This window comes from Carcharhinus amblyrhynchos, chromosome 4, assembly GCF_965287045.1.
Source record: "Carcharhinus amblyrhynchos chromosome 4, sCarAmb.v2.hapA, whole genome shotgun sequence".
Taxonomy (NCBI): domain Eukaryota; kingdom Metazoa; phylum Chordata; class Chondrichthyes; order Carcharhiniformes; family Carcharhinidae; genus Carcharhinus; species Carcharhinus amblyrhynchos.
Genome location: NC_137327.1, coordinates 95,874,977 through 95,895,465, shown reverse-complemented (window position 1 = coordinate 95,895,465; position 20,489 = coordinate 95,874,977). Strand labels below are relative to the sequence as shown.

At 40.8% G+C, this 20,489-nt stretch overlaps 1 protein-coding gene and 1 non-coding gene across 3 annotated transcripts in view; both read right to left on the bottom strand.

The window, feature by feature from the left end:
* sash3 (SAM and SH3 domain containing 3) overlaps positions 1-15,000 on the bottom strand; it is a 78,180-nt gene extending 63,180 nt beyond the window's left edge. The window contains exon 1 of one of the 2 annotated variants that reach the window (XM_080188222.1): positions 14,821-15,000. In XM_080188222.1, the coding sequence (XP_080044348.1) occupies positions 14,821-14,877 (57 nt within the window). In that variant the 5' untranslated portion in view covers positions 14,878-15,000. The remainder of the gene's footprint in view (positions 1-14,820) is intronic. The other variant, XM_080188223.1, reaches the window with a different exon arrangement.
* On the bottom strand, positions 3,447-3,638 carry LOC145342740 (U2 spliceosomal RNA). The gene has a single exon (XR_013886603.1). It is a non-coding gene; the product is annotated as a U2 spliceosomal RNA (small nuclear RNA).
* Positions 15,001-20,489: the final 5,489 nt, after the last annotated feature.

Genomic DNA, 20,489 nt, shown 5'->3' with positions numbered 1-20,489 from the left:
GAGGTTTACAGCATGGAAACAGGTCCCTTGGCCCAACTTGTCCATGTCACACTTTTCTTTTTAAATCCAAAGCTAAGATCCCAATTGCCTGCATTTGGCCCATATCTCTCTATACCCATCTTACCCATGTAACTGTTTAAATGCTTTTTAAAAGGCAAAATTGTACCCGCCTCTACTACTACCTCTGGCAGCTTGTTCCTGACATTCACCATCCTCTATGAAAAAATTGCCCCTCTGGACACTTTTGTATCTCTCCCCTTTCACCTTAAATCTATGCCCTCTAGTTTTAGGCTCCTAACCCTTGGGAAAAGACATTGACAATATAGTTGATCTACGCCCCTCTATTTTCTAGAACTCTAAGACCATCCCTCAGCCTTCTGTGCTCCAGAGAAAAATGTCCCAATCTATCCTGTCTCACCTTATAACTCAAACCATCAAATCTCAGTAGCATCCTAGTAAATCTTTTCTGCACTCTTTCTAGTTTGTTAATATCCTTTCTATAATAGGGTGACCAGAACTATACACAGTATTCTAAGTGTCACCGTATCAATGTCTTGTGCAACTTCAACAATACGTCCCAACTCCTGTATTCAGTGTTCTGACCAATTAAACCAAGGATACTGAATGCCTTCTTCACCATTATTTTGACCTGTGACTCCACTTTCAAGGAGCCAAGAACCTGTAGCCCTAGACCTCTTTGTTCTATAACTCTACCAATGCCCTACCATTAACTGAATAGGTCCTGCCCTGGTTCAATCTACCAAATGCATCACCTTGCATTTATCTAAATTAAACTCCAGCTGCCATTTGTCAGCCCCTAGTCCTTATTTGCCCTTAGTCTCCCTTAGAGGGCATAGATTTAAGGTGAGAGGGGAGAGATACAAAAGGGTCTAGAGGGGCAATTTTTTTTCAGAGAATGGTGAGTGTCTGGGACAAGCTGCCAGAGGTAGTAGTAGAGGCGGGTACAATTTTGTCTTTTTAAAAAAGCCTTTAGACTGTTACATGGGTAGAATGGGTATAGAGGGATATGGGCCAAATGCAGGCAATTGGGATCTTAGCTTCGGGTTTAAAACGAAAAGGGCGACATGGACAAGTTGGGCCAAGAAACTCTTTCATTCCTCAAACTGAATGTAAAATTTCAGTCTTATTTTTGAAGCTGCTGCCTAAGAGTGACTTCACTGTAAGAACATTAATTACTCCATCTTAATGCCGGAATTGAACCCAGGTCCCCGGTGTTGAGAGGCAGCAGTGCTAACCACTGTGCAACTGTACCACACAGTCTATGTGAAACAAATCATTAAGAGCTAATGGGCACACACTAAATGTAATCAAAAAAGCTAATGGAATGTTGGACTTAACTCAAAGGGCTGGACTAGAAAAGGAGAGAAGTCTTTTTTTTTGGCATACTGAGCCATGGGCAGACTCCATCTGAAGGATTATGTGCCCTTCTTGGCATATTCTTCAGGGAGGTTATATTGACATTAGCGGGGATTCAGCACAGATTCTTCAGAATCATCTTGGGTCTAAGTTAAGAGAACTGGATGCACAAACTTGGGTTTTATTCCATTGCGTTTATAAAATTGAGGGATGATATAATGAGATCTTTAAAATGTCAAAAGAAAACTATTCATTTTGTTGTAGTATCCACAACCAGGAGTGAAATCAGGAGTCATATTCACATAAAAGTAAAGGAAATCTGGAATTCTGTGCTTAAAGTGATATTGGGTCAGTTGAAATTTTTAAGACAAGGGTAAGTTTTGTGAGATAAGGATATCTAGGGATTTGGAGTAAAAACACATAAGTAGAGTTGAGTTATAGGTTGGTCATGATCTGATTAAATGTCAGAACAGGCTTGAGGAGCTGAATGACCAACCCTGTTCCTATGTACTATTAGTACAAAAGCTATGTATCATTAGCATATTGTTTTACATGTTTAGATTTAGCAATAATGATTACCAGTGTGTTTCTCAGCAACAAAACTCATTGTTCTTGTATCAGCTCCTTAAGCATGAGGAGTTTTACCCAATGCACAACATTATCTGCTTTGGACTCATGTATTGTAATTCAGCTAGCTATCTTCCTAATATCAAAAACACTGAAATTCTAAGATCTAATCTTTTTCCTGTTGCTGCAGAGAGATCTAACACATAATACTGTGGTACCTGTGAAGTGTTTGCATTACTTCAAGAATCAGGTCAAAAAATCTATGAAAGAACATAAGATGTAGGAGCAGAATTAGGCCATTTGGTCCATTGAGTCTGCTTCACCATTCAATCATGGCGTCTCAATCCCATTCCCCTGCTTTTTCTCCAAAACCTTTGATCCCCTTATCAGTCAAGAACCTATCTATCTCTGTCTTAAATACATTTCAATGACCTGGCCTCCACAGCCTTCTGTGGCAATTAATTCCACAGATTCACCACCCTCTAGCTGAAGAAATTCTTCCTCGTCTCAGTTCTAAAGATGCATCCCTTTACTCTGAGGCTGTGCCCTCGGATCCTAGTCTCTCCCACTAATGGAAAGATGTTCTCCACATCCACGCTATCCAGGCCTTTCAGTGTTCTGTAAGTTTCAATAGGATCCATCCCCCCTCTCCATCCTTCTAAACTCTATTGAGTACAGACCCAGAGTCCTCAAACGCTCCTCAACATCAAGCCTTTCATTCCCAGGATCATTTTCATTAACCTCCTCTGAGTTCTCAAGGTAGAAGGACAAGACAAAGTAATGGGGATAAGCTAATATCTTCCTTGGTTCCACAAAGATAATTAAACATTCCATTATTTCATCTTTGCATTTTCTTACATAACATTTGGCGAACGTCTGGAGTCATTCGTTGTACATGTGCTTTCAGACGTTTTGACATTACATGTTAGTAGCTGTATATAATATTATCTCCACTTACAGCTAAATTGAGACACTTTTTAAAGACTTGACTCTTCTTTCCTTTCAACTGTGCTACTCAACCCCTGCTATGACCCCATTTAACAGCTTGACTGAGAATTAATGGAACTATTTTATTGCAACTTGAGATTGGGATAGGAACTCACTAGTGTGCAACTAGATGGGAAACTCCTGTTGACTTTCAAATGCACAATAAATGTAATTCATGTGGTCATCAAATTGAATAACTGGAAGGTTAAGGTGGACATTTCTTTTTATTGATGAATATCAGTTTATGTGCAATACAAATTAGATGTGCTGTAAAACTCTCAGTACTAAGTCTGTAGGCAAAATTGCAACAATTTGGTTACAAATAGCCAATAAGTGCTTCAATCCCCAATCTCTATGTAATTGTTACATAGTCAACTATTAGTTGATCAGTGTAAAATTATGAACTACGCTATGTAGTTGTTTAGTTTTTTGTTTTTATTCCAATTTAATCAAATCAAGTCCAATGATCCAAGCTGACAAGACAGGGCTCTCACCTCCCAGCTTGGGCTTGATCTACATGATCCAAGCTGATTGGAGCAGGCATTGCACCTCCTCCAAGGCTTGATCTCATTTGCATATTAGCCAAAAGGCTGAGATGCCACTTTTAAAAATTGCTTCAAATGAAGCTGAAATGTAACCTAATGACTCCAACCAAGCACAGCATGTTGATACTACACTTGATCTTAGCCAAAAGGCCGAGACACCAACAGTTTTGAGATAATTTAAACCTATTTCACATTGAATCTTAATGTGTTAGTGACAAAACACTTCCTCTGTAACATCTTTGGTCAGATTCTAAACACTTTGGAATTGGTTTTCTAACTGGGCTATTTGATAGCAGGGTAGGATTTACACCTGTTTCCCAAGGTGTCAAATTGACTATGGTTGTATTTCCAAACCAGTTATTTAAATGGGAAACAGTCTTTTTAGCCTCAACTGGGGATGTCAAAGAAGAAGGGAGACTTGAACAAAGGCTTATTTTGCTAGTGTGCTTATTTTGCACGCTTCTGAGTGGAAGGAAAGGATAGCTACCTGTCTGGAAAAAAAATTGCTCTAAAGACATCTCTTTTTGGTGTTGGGGAGTATGTGTGCAGTTGTGTTCTGAGAGAACATGCAGAGGCCATTATCTCCTGAAGCTCTGAGACTACCTGTTAATCCTGATCCCATGTTCAAACTGGGAAAGTGTGGCAAACATGGCGAGATTCTCTTTCCTGTGCCTGCATCAAGTTAGCAAATGGCTGGCTGTAGTGTGAAGTGAAACACAGCCCTTTTGCATTGTATTCAGAGAAGGTGATGGAAAGAGAAAGTTTGTCAGTCAAGGAAAATTAGGCTAAAAATCAAAACTCAATTTTCACAAATGAAAGGATTGTGTTCTACTTTACTGTGCCTATCAATCTCAATCAATCTGCCTGTAGTGTGAATATCTCGTAAAGTCCATCCCTGGAATTGGAGGTGATTTGGTGGAGTTTGTTTCTCCGTAACTTTGTGGCCTCTCCCAGCCAAAGTTTGTCGATCAGGGAAAATGGGGCAAAAAACCAAAACTCAATTTTCGCAAGTGAAAGGGCTGTGTTCCACTTTACAGTGTCTACTAATCTCAATCAGTCTCTCTTTCCATCAGCATCTCTGATTACAAAAAACATTTTCATGTTGGAGTCCAACAAACCAACTTAAAATGTTGGAATTTCCTCTTGGTTCCCCTAGAACCAGATTGTTTTGTGTAAAAGAATGGGATATCAAGTATTTCAAGAGTGTAGTGTAACATTATCTATTGATACACAGCTTTCATCATTCATGGGTAAACAGATTGGAAATAATTTGTAAGAAATAAATTTCTTCTACCATAAACTTCTCTATATTCTTTGTTTTGTAGTCAATATGGAATGTTTGTGTTCATACTGGTGCACCTTAATCATATTGTTATAAATACAAGCTAAAAATCATAGACAATGTCTACAGATGCGCAAATGGAATATTTATGAACAAACTGAAATGTCTAGGTAGTAAAATGCCATTATTTCTAGTGAAGGAGGCTAAAATGTTGAATGCTATCATTTACCTGTCGTAGTTGTATTATTTTCCTTGCTGTTGTCTTTTTCCTCACTTTATAACATGTTAATCTCAGATCCTACATTCACATCTTCCCACAGTCTTGGAAAATGATAGATATTACTTTGCTAGAGTGATACTGTCATTACCTTTAAGGATAAAATTCCTTTACTGACTTTACACTTCTGAAATTAATCACATGTTGAAATTACATGGTGGAATGCAGATGAAGTGACAAAATGCACTTATGTGGGAACATATCATAGTGTATATATAAATGCATGTGCATATGTTTGTGCTGCTATGATACAGAATACTGATGTTGACAAACTGACCCCTTTTCTTCCTTCACTAATATGCAGCAATGTGACAGAATCGTACACTCCCAAGTCAGATATACCACAAATAAGGTATAGTGTAGGATTCATGATTAATTTAGAAGTTGTTTTCCTTTTTTAAGGACTGTTACAGCTCACTCTGTAGCCGAATAGGTTATTTCTGATAGCAACTTCCAAGGATCAGCATTTAAACATGCATATGTAGCCAAGTGTTGCTGTTTGATTAACACTCTGTTATTATAGAGTTAATAGCCTCAGTGTTATTATTAATGTGGAATTCACTACCACAGAAGTAGTTGATGCCAAAACATTGAATATATTCAAGAGGTGGCTGGATATAACACTTGGGGCTAATGGGAGTGAAGATTATAGGGAAAAGACAGGACTGGGTATTGAGTTGGATGGTCGGCCATGATTGTAATGAATGACGGAGCAGGCTCGAAGGGCCAAATGGCCTCCTCCTGCTCCTGTCTTCTATGTTTCTATGTAATTTGAAGCCTCTGACATTTATAATTGTACTGAAAATGCTTAATTATCATTAAAATTAATTAATAATGCCCTTTTATCTGGATTGGTTTGAAGCCAGGTACAAGAGTTCAGAAGGTCTTTTCATACACGTTTTCACAACCCCACCCCTGATGTCAAAGTAACAATTGTGAAGCAGCCATTAACAAAGCAAGTGAAATGCTAAATCAACTGTTTCTAAGTGGGAGACTGTCATAGTGAAACATTCTTGTGATGCAATGAATGCAGTATTCATTTTTAGCCACGAAGCCACAAGGGAGACACGTAAGTGATACATGAGAGCCATGAGATGTTGGAAGATTGAATGCGAAAATAAAAACATAAATTTCCCAGGCAACTCGAGAGGGCTTTGATTTCATCAAAATAGGAAAGTTCAGGAAATTAATTTTGGATTAGGATCCCAATGTGATCCTACTCTCTGCTAGTTTTCCTTGAGGCAGGATTGAAAAAGAGTGGGAACCCCGTGGATCTGTTGATGAGTAATTGAAAAGAAAGTTGCAGTTGTTAAGAAGCCAATTATTGACTGCTTTAACACTGAATTCTGGATGTCCCAGGCATGGTACCTATTCCCCAACATCCAGGTCTCCTCTGATTTCTTTGGTTGCTGCAGCCTGAAACATCAAGTACAGATGAGCTTTCCTGACCTGTGTCTTGGCCTCTTTAATTAGAAAGCCTTCCTTTGGTAGAATTGATGCATCATATTGCTCACCCTCCCTAATTGCTCAGGAGCCTGGAGGCAGGATAACAATCGGTCTCTTCCAGTTAAGAGCAAGTATTAAGCACATATTTGAGTGAATTGTGTTCTGGACTGAAAATGGTTCTACTCTTGTAGCACAGACTGTCATGGTAAGATTGCACTCTTGGTCTCTGACACAGGAAGAAAGCAGCTGAGAGGGAAACATAGAATTATATAACAATAACAACTTGCATTAAGATACCATCTTTAACATAAGAAGATGCTCTAAGCTCCTTTACAAGTGTTGGTATAGAATGATTATAGCACAATGAAAGCCATTTGGCATGTTGTGTCGGTGCTGCCTCTCTGAAGGAGTCATTTGCCTCAATGCCACTACCCCGCTTTCTCCCATAGCCCTGAAAAATTTTCATTTTCAGATAATCTCACTTCTTCATGAACGCCTTGATTGAACCTATCTCACCACAGTTTCAGGCAGTGCATTCTAGATACTAACCACTCATAAACTGTGGAAATAATTTTTCCCCAGGTACTCTGTCTAAACATCTCATGATTTTGAATGCCAGTATCAAATCTTCTCAACCTTCTCCTGTTCAAGGCGAACCGTCAACTTTTCTTCTTATCTCCGATCCTAATTCCAATCTATCTTTTTAACTGTAGTTCTTTATCCCTGGAACAAATAATGCCTTCACACCCTGTTTATCCCTTAAGCACTAATGTCACTCACAGTCTAGTGTGCAGCACTTATTCAAATGTTCTTGGAAGTCCATGTACACCACACCATCAACATTACCATCACCAACTCTTTCAGCTATCTCATCAAAAACTCAAGCAAGTTAGTTAAACATTATTTGGCTTTAACAAATCCATGCTGTATTTCCTTAATTAATCTATATTTGCCAAAGTGACAATTCAGTTATTGTTAAATTGTCATTTAGAATTGACAAATGTTAAGCTAACTGGCCTATAGTTTCTGAGATATCTTTACACCCTTTTGAATAAAGGACTATAACATTTAAAATTCTCCAGTTCTCTGGCACCACCCCTGAATCTAAGAAGGTTAGAAAATTATGACCAGTGCCTCTGCAATTTCCACTCTCTCTTCCTTCAGTATCCTTTATCCAGTCCCAACCATTTGTTAACGTGAAGTCAGCCAAACCAATAACTGCTTCTTATCAATTTTAAACCCTTCAAGTATGTGAATTACTATCTCTTTCACTGTGACCTTTCCCTTGGTGAATAGGGGTGAAATTATTAATTTAACACCTTAGCCTTAATGCATAAAACTTAATTTTGGCCTGAATCAGCTTCGTCTTCCTTGTACCACCCTGCTATTATTAAGTGCCTATAGAAGATTCCTTTTCATGTGAGCTGCCAGTCACTTTTCATACTCCCTCTTCGCCTCTTTTATTTGCCTTTTCACCTCCCCTATGAACCTTCTATATTCAGCCTGGTTCTAGGTTTTATTCTCCATCTGACATCTGCCTTAAGCAGTTTATCTTCTTCCCCTTCTGTTAGACAGGAAACTCTCGATTTTGTTGCTTTATCTTTCGAGGCATGAGTTTCTAACGTGTTTAGTTGAATTTTCCACCATTTTTCAGTCCAGTGAAAAAGAAAGTGATGCTGGACCGGCCTCTTAGGAATGAGGTGGGTCAAGTAGATCAAGTGTCAGTGGGGAACATTATCATAAGGTTGTGCTATAATGCTATTGGTTATGAAAAGGGAAAGGAACAATCAAGAGTAAGAATAATTAAATGTGGGAAAGCCAATTTCAATGGGATAAGAATGGTTCTGCCCAAGTAAATTGGAATAAAATGTTGGCAGGTAAGACTGCAACTGATGAAATAGTTTGGGCACAAAGTGCTGTCCTAGTCAATATTTGGATAATTAAAATCCCCCATTATAGTTCCTGTACCTCTCTGTAATTTCCTTGCAAATTTGCTCCTCTGCATCTTTCCTGCTGATGGTCTATAGATTATACCAAGCAATATAATTAACCATTTTGTTCCTTAGCTCTAGCCAAATAGATTCTGTCCCTGACCTTTCTGGGACATCTTCCCTCTTCAGTGCTATACTTTTCTCCTTAATTAAGACCGTCATCCATCCCCCTTTTCTATTTTCTCTGGACACCTTGTATTCAGAAATATTTAACTGCTAGTTCTGCCCTTCTTTGAGCCAGGCCTCTGAAATAGCCACATCGCTGTATTTCCAAATGGCAATGTGCCTGTAACTCAATAATCTTAAGTCCCACGCTCCACACAACTAAGATACATGTCTAATTTGGAACTTATGTTCGTGGTTACTCTGAATTCACCTAATAACTTATTATTTCCTACTCTACTGTTATATCTCTCTCAATATAGTTTGCACCTTAGGTGTTTTTCTGTGACATTACCTCCTTGGTCTCTCATCCTGCCAAATTGGTTGAAACCATCCCCAGTTTATCAAAGAAAAGGTAACACTGCACCACAAGGAAATATTAGGACCAAAGTCTTGGTCAAAGCAAAAATTCTAGGAGTATCTTGAAGAAGAAAAGAGAGCTAAAGAAACAGAGAATATGAAAGGAAATTCCAGAGTTCCAGATCTTGGCAGATCATAACATGGCTACCAGTAATGGAACAATAAGTTTGGGAATGCTCAAAATGCCAGAATTAGTAGAGCACAGAGATGTGGGGGTGGGGAGGTGAGAAGGAATGTGACGATGCTGTAAGACTGGAGGAGATCACAGGAATAGGGAGGGAGAGGTTATGGATGGATTTGAAAATAAGAATTACTTTAAAATTGTGGTGCTGTTTAACAGGCGTCAATATGGGTCAACATTAAGCACATATTTGAGTGAATTGTGGAATGTCCCCCAAGCTAACCTGCCTACCTCCAGTTGGCCTACTAACTGCATGGCCATTTAATAGCCATTTTGCCTTTAATTGTCTTGAAATTGGCCTTCTATCCCCTTCCAGAAGAAGTCCCACTTCTGAATATTGCTGGCCAATCAGAGGGCTGGAAAATCACTTGTCCAGCATCGCGACTGGGAACAGTGGTGACTGCTGGGACTGCGGGAGTCTAAAATAGGATGAGCAAATAAAGCTTGGACCTAAAGGGGAGTCCAAGTCTTACTGGGGTTGGGCTGGCAGACGCCATTGAGGAGCTGAGGGCCAGGATTAAGAGGGTGTGGGAAGGTCTCAGATGGGCTGACAATGTTCAAAAATGAGGAACCCCTCTTGTCCGTCAACCTGGTTTCAGAGGAAGGCTAGGTGCTTAAATGACAAAAAATTGGGATGAAACATATAAGAGTTTGAATGTTTTATTCATTACAATCCAGGTTACCCAAACAGATGAAAGCACCCTAAAGTTCAAAAGAAGCCAAAATTTTTGGCAAACTCAATTCACACTTTTTGTGATCTCTCTGAGATTGCTAGGCCCAGAATTTTACTCTTCGGTATGATAAGCAGAGACAGCACAATTCCTGGCTCTTAAAGCCTAGCCTTTAAAAATGGCAGCCCAAATGTCAAGGGGTAGGCAGGATTAGAAGTTCAGCAAAACATGAGGAGGCTGTTGTGTTCAGAAGTAGGCTAAGTGGAAGGCTTGCCTCAGGATTCCAACATGATGACCAAAAATAAAAAAACTTAAAATATCCATCCAGCCCACATGCCTCATACCCAAACAGTCCCCATACTCCATTCATGCAATCAAAAGACGGCATGATGACAAGGTGATTGGCACTGCTGCCTCAGAGTTCCAGAGGTCTGGGTTCAATTCCAGCCTGAGGTGTGTGTGGAGTTTATACATTTTCCTCCAGATGCTCTGGCTTCCTCCCACATTCCAAAGATGCAGAATAGGCCATGCTAAATTGCCTCTTAGTGTCTCAAGATCTGTAGATTAGGTGGATTAGCCATGGTAAATGTGCAGGGTTATGAGGCTAAGAAGGTGTGCACTGGGTGGGATACTCTTTTGGGAATCAATGCAGACTCGATGGGCAGAATGGTTTCCTTCTGCATTGTAGGGATTCTATGGTGTTATTGTTCTAATGCCTTATCATACCTCTACTCATCCCAAATTGTCCCTTATGCCCAGCCAGGCCAAGAACAAACTCACCCACCCCCTATGGACACTCATTACCCCCCATCCAACCTCATGGCCCTTTATAACTGTGCCAACTTGGTGCTACACCATGCCTTCAATTATATAATACTATATGGCATTGGAATTCATATTCCCACATCAGAGTCTATAACTGCTTGTAGCTGTCAATCAAGCAGTGATAATAGATGGTTAACAAATGAGTCATGTAGCAGCAATTCAGTGATGGAAACCTTCAAGCTTATGGCAACAGCAAAGTGAAAAAGCAAGCAATAACTTTTTTAATATTCCAAACATGTTTTCAAAGATTTAAAGGAAAGGACATTTAAATGCCTTAACAGCTTGATGCCTGATTTTAGTAGGTGCTTTTGATGGGTCCCCTTGACACGTTTGACAGCATTCTTTGACAGGTGCTTCTGAGACTTTTGATAGTTGATTTTGCCAAGTCTGTTGACCATTCCAATGATCTTAAAAGTAATGAGTTTATGTATTTTTTAAACACATTTATACCTACCTTAACAATTCCAAAGGGCAGCTGACCTACCCCAAGCGTACCTGATCTCCATCAAAGCTGTCTGTGGATCAGACCCAAAAGGGTGTTTTACCATCCTTGGTAACTGTGGTACTACTATTGTCTAATGTGTATCCAAAATGTAGATTAAAACTTAAATAAAACTTAAAGGCTCATTTTTATGAAATTACATTCCCAACAGCAAAATTCATGGAACTGAGTGGGACAGTAATCTCTGGGCCTGCTGGAATCTCCACTTGCCCCACCACCCCTTCCACCAGCTAGAAATTCTTCCTGCCAGTGGGGTTTACAATTGCTCCCCACTAACAGTGACAGGTGGGCTTGCACGCTAGTGAGACAGAGGCCATTGACGCCCCAGGGTGGTTGGGGGCAAACTGGCACTGCCCAACAGGCACCTTAGCACTGCCCGGTGGGCAATGCCAAGGAGGAGGGGCCAATGTGGGGGTTGACTGATTTGGGCGGGGGGAGGTTCCAACTGTCACTCTGCACTGGGATTGGTGGGAGACGGATGGATGAGGACGATTGGGACAGGCTCATTGTGGGAAGTTTCGGGCCTGGTCATTGGGGAGATTCGGTAGGCCAGCAATTGAGGGGATTGGGTGGGGGTCAGGGTGGCCGATTGGGGGTTTGGGGGAAGGCCAGCGATTGGGATGCTGGCAGCAGAGGGGGAGGCTTTGCGCGTGTGCTGATCTCAGCACTGACAGATCAGTGCATGTGAAGTGGCCCACTTAGCACTATGCTGCTGGCCACCCCTTAACTGGTGTGAATCACTCTATGACGGTCTGCATTGCACAGAGTTTTGGGTAAATTCATTCTGGTAAGTATGCCCAAAAAACAGGTGGGAAACACTCTCTGAATTGACCACGCATTGGGCACTTAGCTTTGTTTTGGGAGAATCCCGGCCAATGTGTGGCTTTTACGAAGAAAGGAAAACAATTTCCGAAATGTTGGAAGGTTCTTGGAGAAGATTCCTTAATTTAATATTATTATAGTTCCATATCGTAGGAACTGAATTAGGAGATGGTTGATATCAAACCAAATTTCTGTCTGTAAATGGATAAATTGTGTACAGGGCACATTGGTACTAAATTACACTGAGACAGATTCATGAAACTTATTATTTTTGCTCTTATTTTGATAACATAATACCACCATGAAATTAAAAGATCTCTCAATCCTGGTCAGAACCCAAAACAATTTGGAAGAGCATTTCACACTCCCCAGTAAAGTACTAGAAGCTGAGTTAAAAGGGAACACCTCCATTTCACACTGCATTCCCCCTGATTCCTCATTTAACGTCATTAGTTCAAATGAGGCTTGTGCTGAACTCTGTTGGAGCCCCTATTAATAAATCCAAATTGAGACTAACGATGCCCGTGGGAGTCTGATGTCGAAGGTGAAGCTATTGGGAAGCCTGCATGGAAATCTGAGAACAGTTTAAAAACAACTTTCCTAATTTGGCTCAGCAACAGCAAACGATTTTCTCCACATCCCACAAAGTCCAAACATCAACAGCACCATCCCCTCTAACCCCACCCTCACCCCCACCCCCAGCTCTCTGTGCAGTGAAACTTCTGCAGCAACGCCTTTGTGGGAGTACACTGCTATCACCAACATTTTCTTGACGGTGGTGAATGGTGTCAGGGCCACCTGAACTTAGTTCCTGTTGCAGTGGCCAGATGTTGCTTTCTATTTCTCTCTCTCATTTACACTTCAAGCTTTTTCTCTCAGTGTTTTACAATCTCTTATTTAATTTTTATCAACGCCATTACAGTCAATTCTCTGATATTTCCTCCTTCACTTGTGCTCTCCTCTTCTGCGCCTTCATTAATGTGTAAAATGATTCATTTGACTGTCTGCCACAGTGTTCATGGAGAGTTCCAGAAAGCCGGGGGAAATATCCTAAATAGTGTTTACACTTTATCACCAGGGTTTCTGTGGATCTTCCACTGACGTTGCAGTGGTTGTCAGGGAGATTCCCTGTTGAAATTAACCCTTTTATTGCAAAGTCTTCCACTGAAAACAAAATTTGCACAGTTTCTGTAAAAGTCTGGCTAAGGGAGGCTGGGGTTTCCTTATGGAGCCTACAGAAGCACTCCTTCTCTTCCTGGCCCACAAGAAATTCTATTAAAAATAAATCTACCTGAGCCTCCTCTGAACCCAGAATATTTCCTTCTGATAACTTTGACCTCTCAGGGATGAAACCAGCTCTCCCAATCAGACCTCTGATGTCAGGCCTTGCTTTGCATTTTTGACTACCTCTGGCTACCATGCTTCCATGCTCAGAAGAGGTGCTCTACTGTTGAAGGTATCACCTTTCAGCTAAATCACTAATCCAAGGCCCTCCTTGCTCTCTCTCGGGTGGACAAATCCCATGGTACTGGGAAGGGAATTTCCCTTGGTGTTCTGGCCAAACTTTATTCCTTAATCAGCATCACAGAAACAGATTATCGGGCAATTATCATGCTATTTGTGGGATCTTACTGTCAGTAAATTGGCTGCTGCCTTTCCTATGTTACAACTGTGACCACAACTCAAAAACACTTGATTGGTTGCAAAGCACTTTGAGATGTCCAGTGACTGTGAAAGACATTGTACTTTTGCACGTCTTTCTTTAATATTCAGATGTGTGTCTTAAATGAAATAATAAATTTTAAATAATAATATGAAAAGATTGTGGGAGGGAGGTTGAAGGATGACTTGACCATTTATTTTTAGTTTAGAAGCCTGGAGCTTGTGGTTTCCATTTAATATGGCACCTCATTGCTTTTCTGCTTCTTTAAAAAAAAGCTTGAATACAGAATTAAGTGCTTTGGGCTTTGAATATTAAACTATTTTGAAAGATTTGAATTTCTGAAAGACTTCTCTCTTTTTTTTTCTCTTTGCAAGTAGCAGTTTGCTTAGTGATAACACCTCCATCTCAGATTCAGAAGGTTATGGTTTCAATCCCTCACAGCATAACCTCAGAACATAATCAAGGCTGGCACATCATGACTGAACTCAGTGTTTCAGGTTTAGAAAATGATTGTATTGCATGAGATTTATAGGCATAGTAAGTGGTCTCAAGACCAGGTTAAAGTCTAACAGGTTTATTTAAATAATAAACCAGTTGGACTTCAACCTGGTGTTGAGGCTACTTACTGTGCCTACCCTAGTCCAATGCCGGCAACTTCACATCATAAGATTTATAGGGCATACTGTCGGCTTGATTCTGATACTGGGGTGCCAAAATATTTAATTCTGCAGCTTTAATGTACACATTACTTTAATCTGTATATAAACTATAAATTTTAAAAATAATGATATAATAACATTGGTACAGGTTTAATTTAAGTCAGAAAATGCCCCATATCGAAAAATATTCACAACTCATTCATCCAAATTTCATCAATTCATATTTCAGTCACCATACAACTAACGTATGAAACTAATTTTTGTAATAGGGCAATGTACACATACTGGATTGAACTCAGAATTAATCATTTCAACTAGTTAGAATTTGTTGCAGCAATGCTGTTGAAACACTGTTAAGATCTTTGTACGGAGTTAGCGTGGTGTGACTTAAAGATAGCCCGAAGCGCAGTCTCGTAGCACCACAGCGCATCCTCAAGTTATAAAGTGCCTTTGGTTGATTGTTATTACTGCTACCTCAGCCATTGGTTAACTGAATTCCTTACCTTTGGTTTTCGATTTTGTTCCTTTTCTGAAGCATTGGAAGGTTTTCTTCGTAACATTTCTTTTTCAGAAGGTTAAAAGTTTTTAATAAAAACGATACAAGTTAGAGATGTTCTGCTTAACTGGAAGGAATCTGAGTCACAGGAAGGAGGGTCACATGGCAAATGGTTACCGCAACAAAATGGTGTTGGTTAGAACTCATTTAAATGTCAGTCTTCAACAGCTAACCAGGAAGGAAGTAACAAGTCTTACTGAGAGCTATGCTTATTTGCACAGCAACAGAAACAAGGTGATAAAAATTACAAAAAAAGGTTGTTAATATTTAAGCCATACATTTGCATTAAGGTTTCAGCTGTCAATTTTGCAGTTTTATACAGATCACATTTCAGTACATGTAATTAACTATGATAGTGCAGTAAGTTGCATGTGTATGTGTATATTTGCATTCTTCATACATATGGTGGGAAATTCAAAGATCAACCTATTAAGAATTATGCTTATTATGTTGCAGCAAAATTAGAAAATACTGATAATTTCATCATAATTTGTCAGCCATTTTAGACATGGGGCTTTGACCCTTTGTTGCTTAATGTACAAAACATTACAGCGGCACAAGAATCATGTAATCATGTATATAGTGGTACAACACTCATCAGTTTGTAATTAATGATGTAATCTCACTCACTGGCTATAGCAGATTTTTGGAAAAGCTGCTTAATATTAAAGTGCTATTATATTTTGTTTCATATGTTGCAAAGCTACTTATTTATTAGTGTCACAAGTAGATTTACATTAACAATGTAATGAAGCTACTGTGAAATCCCCTAGTTGCCACACTCCTGCGCCTGTTCGGGTACACTGCGAGAGAAGTTAGCACGGTCAGTGCATCTAATTAGCACATTTTTTGGACTGTGGGAGGAAACCAGAGCACCCGGTGGAAACCTACGCAGCCATGGGGAGAATGTGTGGAGTCTGCACAGACAACGAACAAGCTGGGAATCGAACCTGTGTCCCTGGCACTGAGGCAGCAGTACTAACCACTGTGTCACCCTACCACTGGTGATGAAGTATAAACATGCAGGCTCTTTACTCAACCTTAGCTTTTTGTTCAATAGTGCAGAACAAAATTTGATAACTTGTGGCTACAGTGTACAAGTGAAGCTCCTGTGGTATTAAGGGTAAGATCCTGGTATGGATAGAGGGTTGGCTGACAGCAGAAGGCAGAGAGAGTGGGGATAAAGGGCTCTTTTCTAATGGTATGCCTCAGGGTCAGTGCTGGGACCATAACTTTTCACAATATACCTTAATGATTTGGAGGAAGTATCTGAAGGCACTGTTGCTAAGTTTGCAGATAATACAACAATGTGTAGGGCACAGGAAGTAATGAGGAAGTTGGGGGGGAGCTGCAGAGGGACTTGGACAGGTTATGAGAGGGGCAAAGAAGTGGCAGATGGAATACAATGTGGAAAAATATGGGGTTATGCACTTTTTGGAAGGAGGAATAGAAGCATAGACTATTTTTTAAATGGGGAAAATGCTTAGGAAATCAGAAACACAAAGGAACTTGGGAATCGTTGCTCAAGATTCTTGAGGTTAACGTGTAGGTTCAGTCAGCGGTTAGGAAGGTAAATGCAATGTTAGCATTCATGTTGGAAGATCTAGAATACAGGAGCAGGGATGTACTTCTGAAGCTGTATAAGTCTCTGGTCAGTCCCCATTTGGAGTATTGTGAGCAGTTTTGGGCCCCATATCTAAGGAAGGATGTGCTGGTCTTGGAAAGGGTCCAGAGAGGTTCACAAAAATGATCCCTGGAGTGAAGAGCTTGTATGAGGAATGATTGAGGACTCTGGGTCTATATTTGTTGGAGTTTAGAAGGATGAGGAGGGATCTTGTTGAAACTTGCAGGGTACTGCGTGGCCTGGATAGAGTGGACGTGGCGAGGATGTTTCCACAGTAGGAAAATGTAGAACCAGAGGGCACAACCTCAGGCTAAAGGGGTGATCCTTTAAAACAGAGCTGAGGAGGAATTTCTTCAGCCAGAGAGTGGTGAGTCTGTGGAACTCTTTGTTGCTGAAGGCTCTGGAAGCCAAGTCATTGATTGTCTTTAACTCAGATAGGTTCTTGATTGATAAGGGGCTCAGGGGTTATGGGGAAAAGGCAGAAGGATGGGGATAAGAAAAATATCAGCCATGATTGAATGGGCTGAATAGCCTAATTCTGCTCCTATGTCTTATGGTTGCCTTAACAGTCAAGTTTATGTGATTAAATTGGTGTATAACCGTGCTCTCTCGGTTGTTTCCCACAATATTCTCCCACCAGTATTTCCACTGTAGAAGGTGCTGGCTTATATAGTTCCACAGCTCCCAACAGGCCCACCTCACTTGCTGCGTTAACACAGATTGGGAATAATCTAGTTCTTTTTGATTTGGTTTGCAAGTTGACTTAACGGGAATTCACACCAAAAATACTCTTGTGTTCCAGAAAATAATGGTGTATTTTTGACCCCAACAGGGTAACGGAGATAAATATGTTCATTGAGCCACATCGATTCAATTTTAACCAGTTTTCTCTTTCCTCAGCAATGTTGAACTGGAAAATCCAGGTGACATTGAGGCTAGGAGAATTATATTAAAAGATGCCTGAGAATAAAATTTAGTAAGAAATTGAGTCATTAAAAATTGTACAAGATAATTAAAGCATGTACTAGAAGAGTAAAAGGGTCACAGAAAACAGATTGCAGATAACAGGCTGCTCTTTGGGGGGCAGCATGGTGGCACAATGATTAACACTGCTGCCTCAGTGCCAGGGACCTGGATTCGATTCCTGACTTAGGTCACTTCTCTGTGTGAAGTTTGCGCATTCTCCCCATTTCTGCACGGGTTTGTTCTGGGCGTTCTGGTTTCCTCCCACACTCCAAAGATGTGCGGGTTAAGTTGATTGGCCACGCTAAATTGTCCCTTAGTGTCAGAGGGGTTAACAAGATAAATGTGTGGGGTTACGGGAATAGGACTTGGATGGGATTGTTGTCGATACAGGCTTGTTTGTTTTTAAAGTTTTATTTATTAGTCATAAGTAGGCTTACTTTCACATTGCAATGAAGATACTGTGAAAATCTCCTAGCTGGCACCTGGTTGGGTACACCTGAGGGAGAAATTTAGTATGGCCAATTCACCTAACCAGCACGTCTTTAGACTGTGGGAAGAAAGCGAAGCATCTGGAGGAAACCCACGCAGACACGGGGAGAACGTGCAAACTCCACACAGACAGTGGCCCAAGCCGGGATTCAAAGCCAGGCCCCCGATGCTGTGAGGCATAAGTGCTAACCACTGTGTCGCCGTGATGAGCTGAATGATCTGTACTGTAGGGATTCTATTCTTTGATTCTATAACACAGTTTGAGAGATTAAAAGAAAATGCTCAGTAATGTAAAAAGAAATAAGATCAGAAGCAAATGGCTTAATAGGAAATGATGACGTGAAAAGAGTATTTGTTATGACCAGGCAGTGATTGTAGAATTAGAGCATCTGGTTTTAGAGTTAAGAATTCTGACAAAAATTTTGACTGGATTTATTCTTACTGGTCACAGGACTAAAGGAGTTGAGTTTTATCTGAACAGACTGACACACAGTGGGGAGGCTGGTAAGGGATTGGGGGAGGTGACAATCTAGTGGTATTATTGCTAGACTATTAATCCTGAAACTCAGCTAGTCTTCTGGCAACCTGGGTTCCAATCTCATCATGGCAGATGGTGGAATTTGAATTCAATACAGATATCAGGAATTCAGAACCATTGTTGGAAAAGCCCATCTGGTTTACTAAAGTCCTTTTAGAGAAGGAAATCTCACCTGGTCCGGTCTGGCCTGCGTGTGCCTCGAGAGCCACAGCAATGTGGTTGGCTCTCAACTGCCCGTCTGAAATGGCGTAGCAAGCCACTGACTTCAAGAGCATCTAGGGATGGACAATAAAGGCTGGCCAGCCAGCAACACCCATGTCCCATGAATGAATTTTTAAAACAATCCATTGAAGTGGGCTTTGCTGTGACTCTTTAGCGCAGTTGCAGCATTCACACTTCACTTTTGGGTTTCCCAAACAATCAAAAAGGTAGACAGGATCACATGCTAATTCTATCAAAGAAATCATTCCTAATTAAATGAATCCTGACAGGGGTATGAATATTTGAGTCAAATGTTGATTACTGTGGCTTTCTTGCCACAGGAATAGAAAGGAGATCTGCAGAAGCTGACCAACACAACTCAGAGCAACATGTCTTGCAACTCCACTTATTCCTCCAGCCACCACCTCAGATCCCCACCCAAGCAGTGAACAAAAATAGTCCCCCTTCCATGTATGCCATCTCTTGCAGTCACTACCCAAGTTGGAACTGTTGTTCTTCCTTCTCTCTCAATTCATTACTTACAGTCACAATTCTCTGCTTTCTCTCCTTGCAAGAGCAAAGTGCAAAACTCCAGGAAGAGAACCAGGGTTGCGAGGCACCTCCAGTGACAGGCATTTCATTGGTCACTGGCAATATGTGCCCACCAACTCCACCAGGAAGAAAGTCTTGGTCCAGAAGACTGCAGATGTCAGCAATGGCCTATCATGAAAGCCTGAAGCAGGGTATTTATTCAAGTTGAGAGAGTTGACCCTTTGCCTGTTGACCTGTTGGGTGTCTCTCCTCCTTGGAATAGGATCTCTCTGTCCTTTCTCTCTGTCCCATGGAGTGGCATGTGGCTGAGGAGATGCAGCTAGTTCTGCTGCCTTAGATCCTGTTTCTCCTGGTGCTGCTGGTGTTACAGATTTTTTTATTCTACCTCATCAGAGGTAGAACCATTGTCTTGATGCACTGAAGGATGGCAGCAGGAAAGTGCAGCTCAAGATTAGTGAAGTGAAAAAAACATGAACTGAATTATTGGAGGTTAGACATCACCTGTCAAACAGTAAAATCACACTTTGAAAAGAATGGCTTTTTTAAGTTTATTTATTAGTGTCATAAATAGACTTGTATTAACACTGCAATGATACTGTGAAAATCCCCTTTTTGCCACACTCTGGCACCTGTTCGGAGACACACAAGGAGAATTTAGCAAGACCAATGCACCTAACCAGCACAACGTTCAGACTGTAGGAGGAAACTGGAGCACCTGGAGGAAACCCATGCAAACATGGGGAGAATGTGCAGATTCTGCACAAACAGTGACTGAACCTGGGTCCCTGGCTCTGCGACCATTGCTAGCTATTGTGTCACCTTATGACTAACCCAACACCTACACAAGGATTCCCTGCTCAACTGCAAACCCACCTGGGTTAAGCCCAGAAGTTGGCAGAATCACACTGGATTCCCAAACTGGCCCTCCTTTTTAGTTTTGACCCCCTCTCCACCCAAATCCAACTGATCCTGGCAGTTCAAATTCTGCCTTGTTGGAGATGATCATTAGCTGACACAGCCCTGGAATGACTGTTGCTTGCCATTTATCCCAAGCTGAAATGTTGTCCAGGTCTTGCTGCAAACAGACAAGTGACTGCTTTTGTATCTTTGGAGTTGCAAATTGTGCAAAACACTGTGTAATCATCAGCGCTCATTGTCTCTTCTGGCATTATGATGTAGGGCAGATCATTGATAAAGTGGGTGAAGATGGTTGCAGTGAGGGCACAACTCTGAAGAAGCCCTGCCA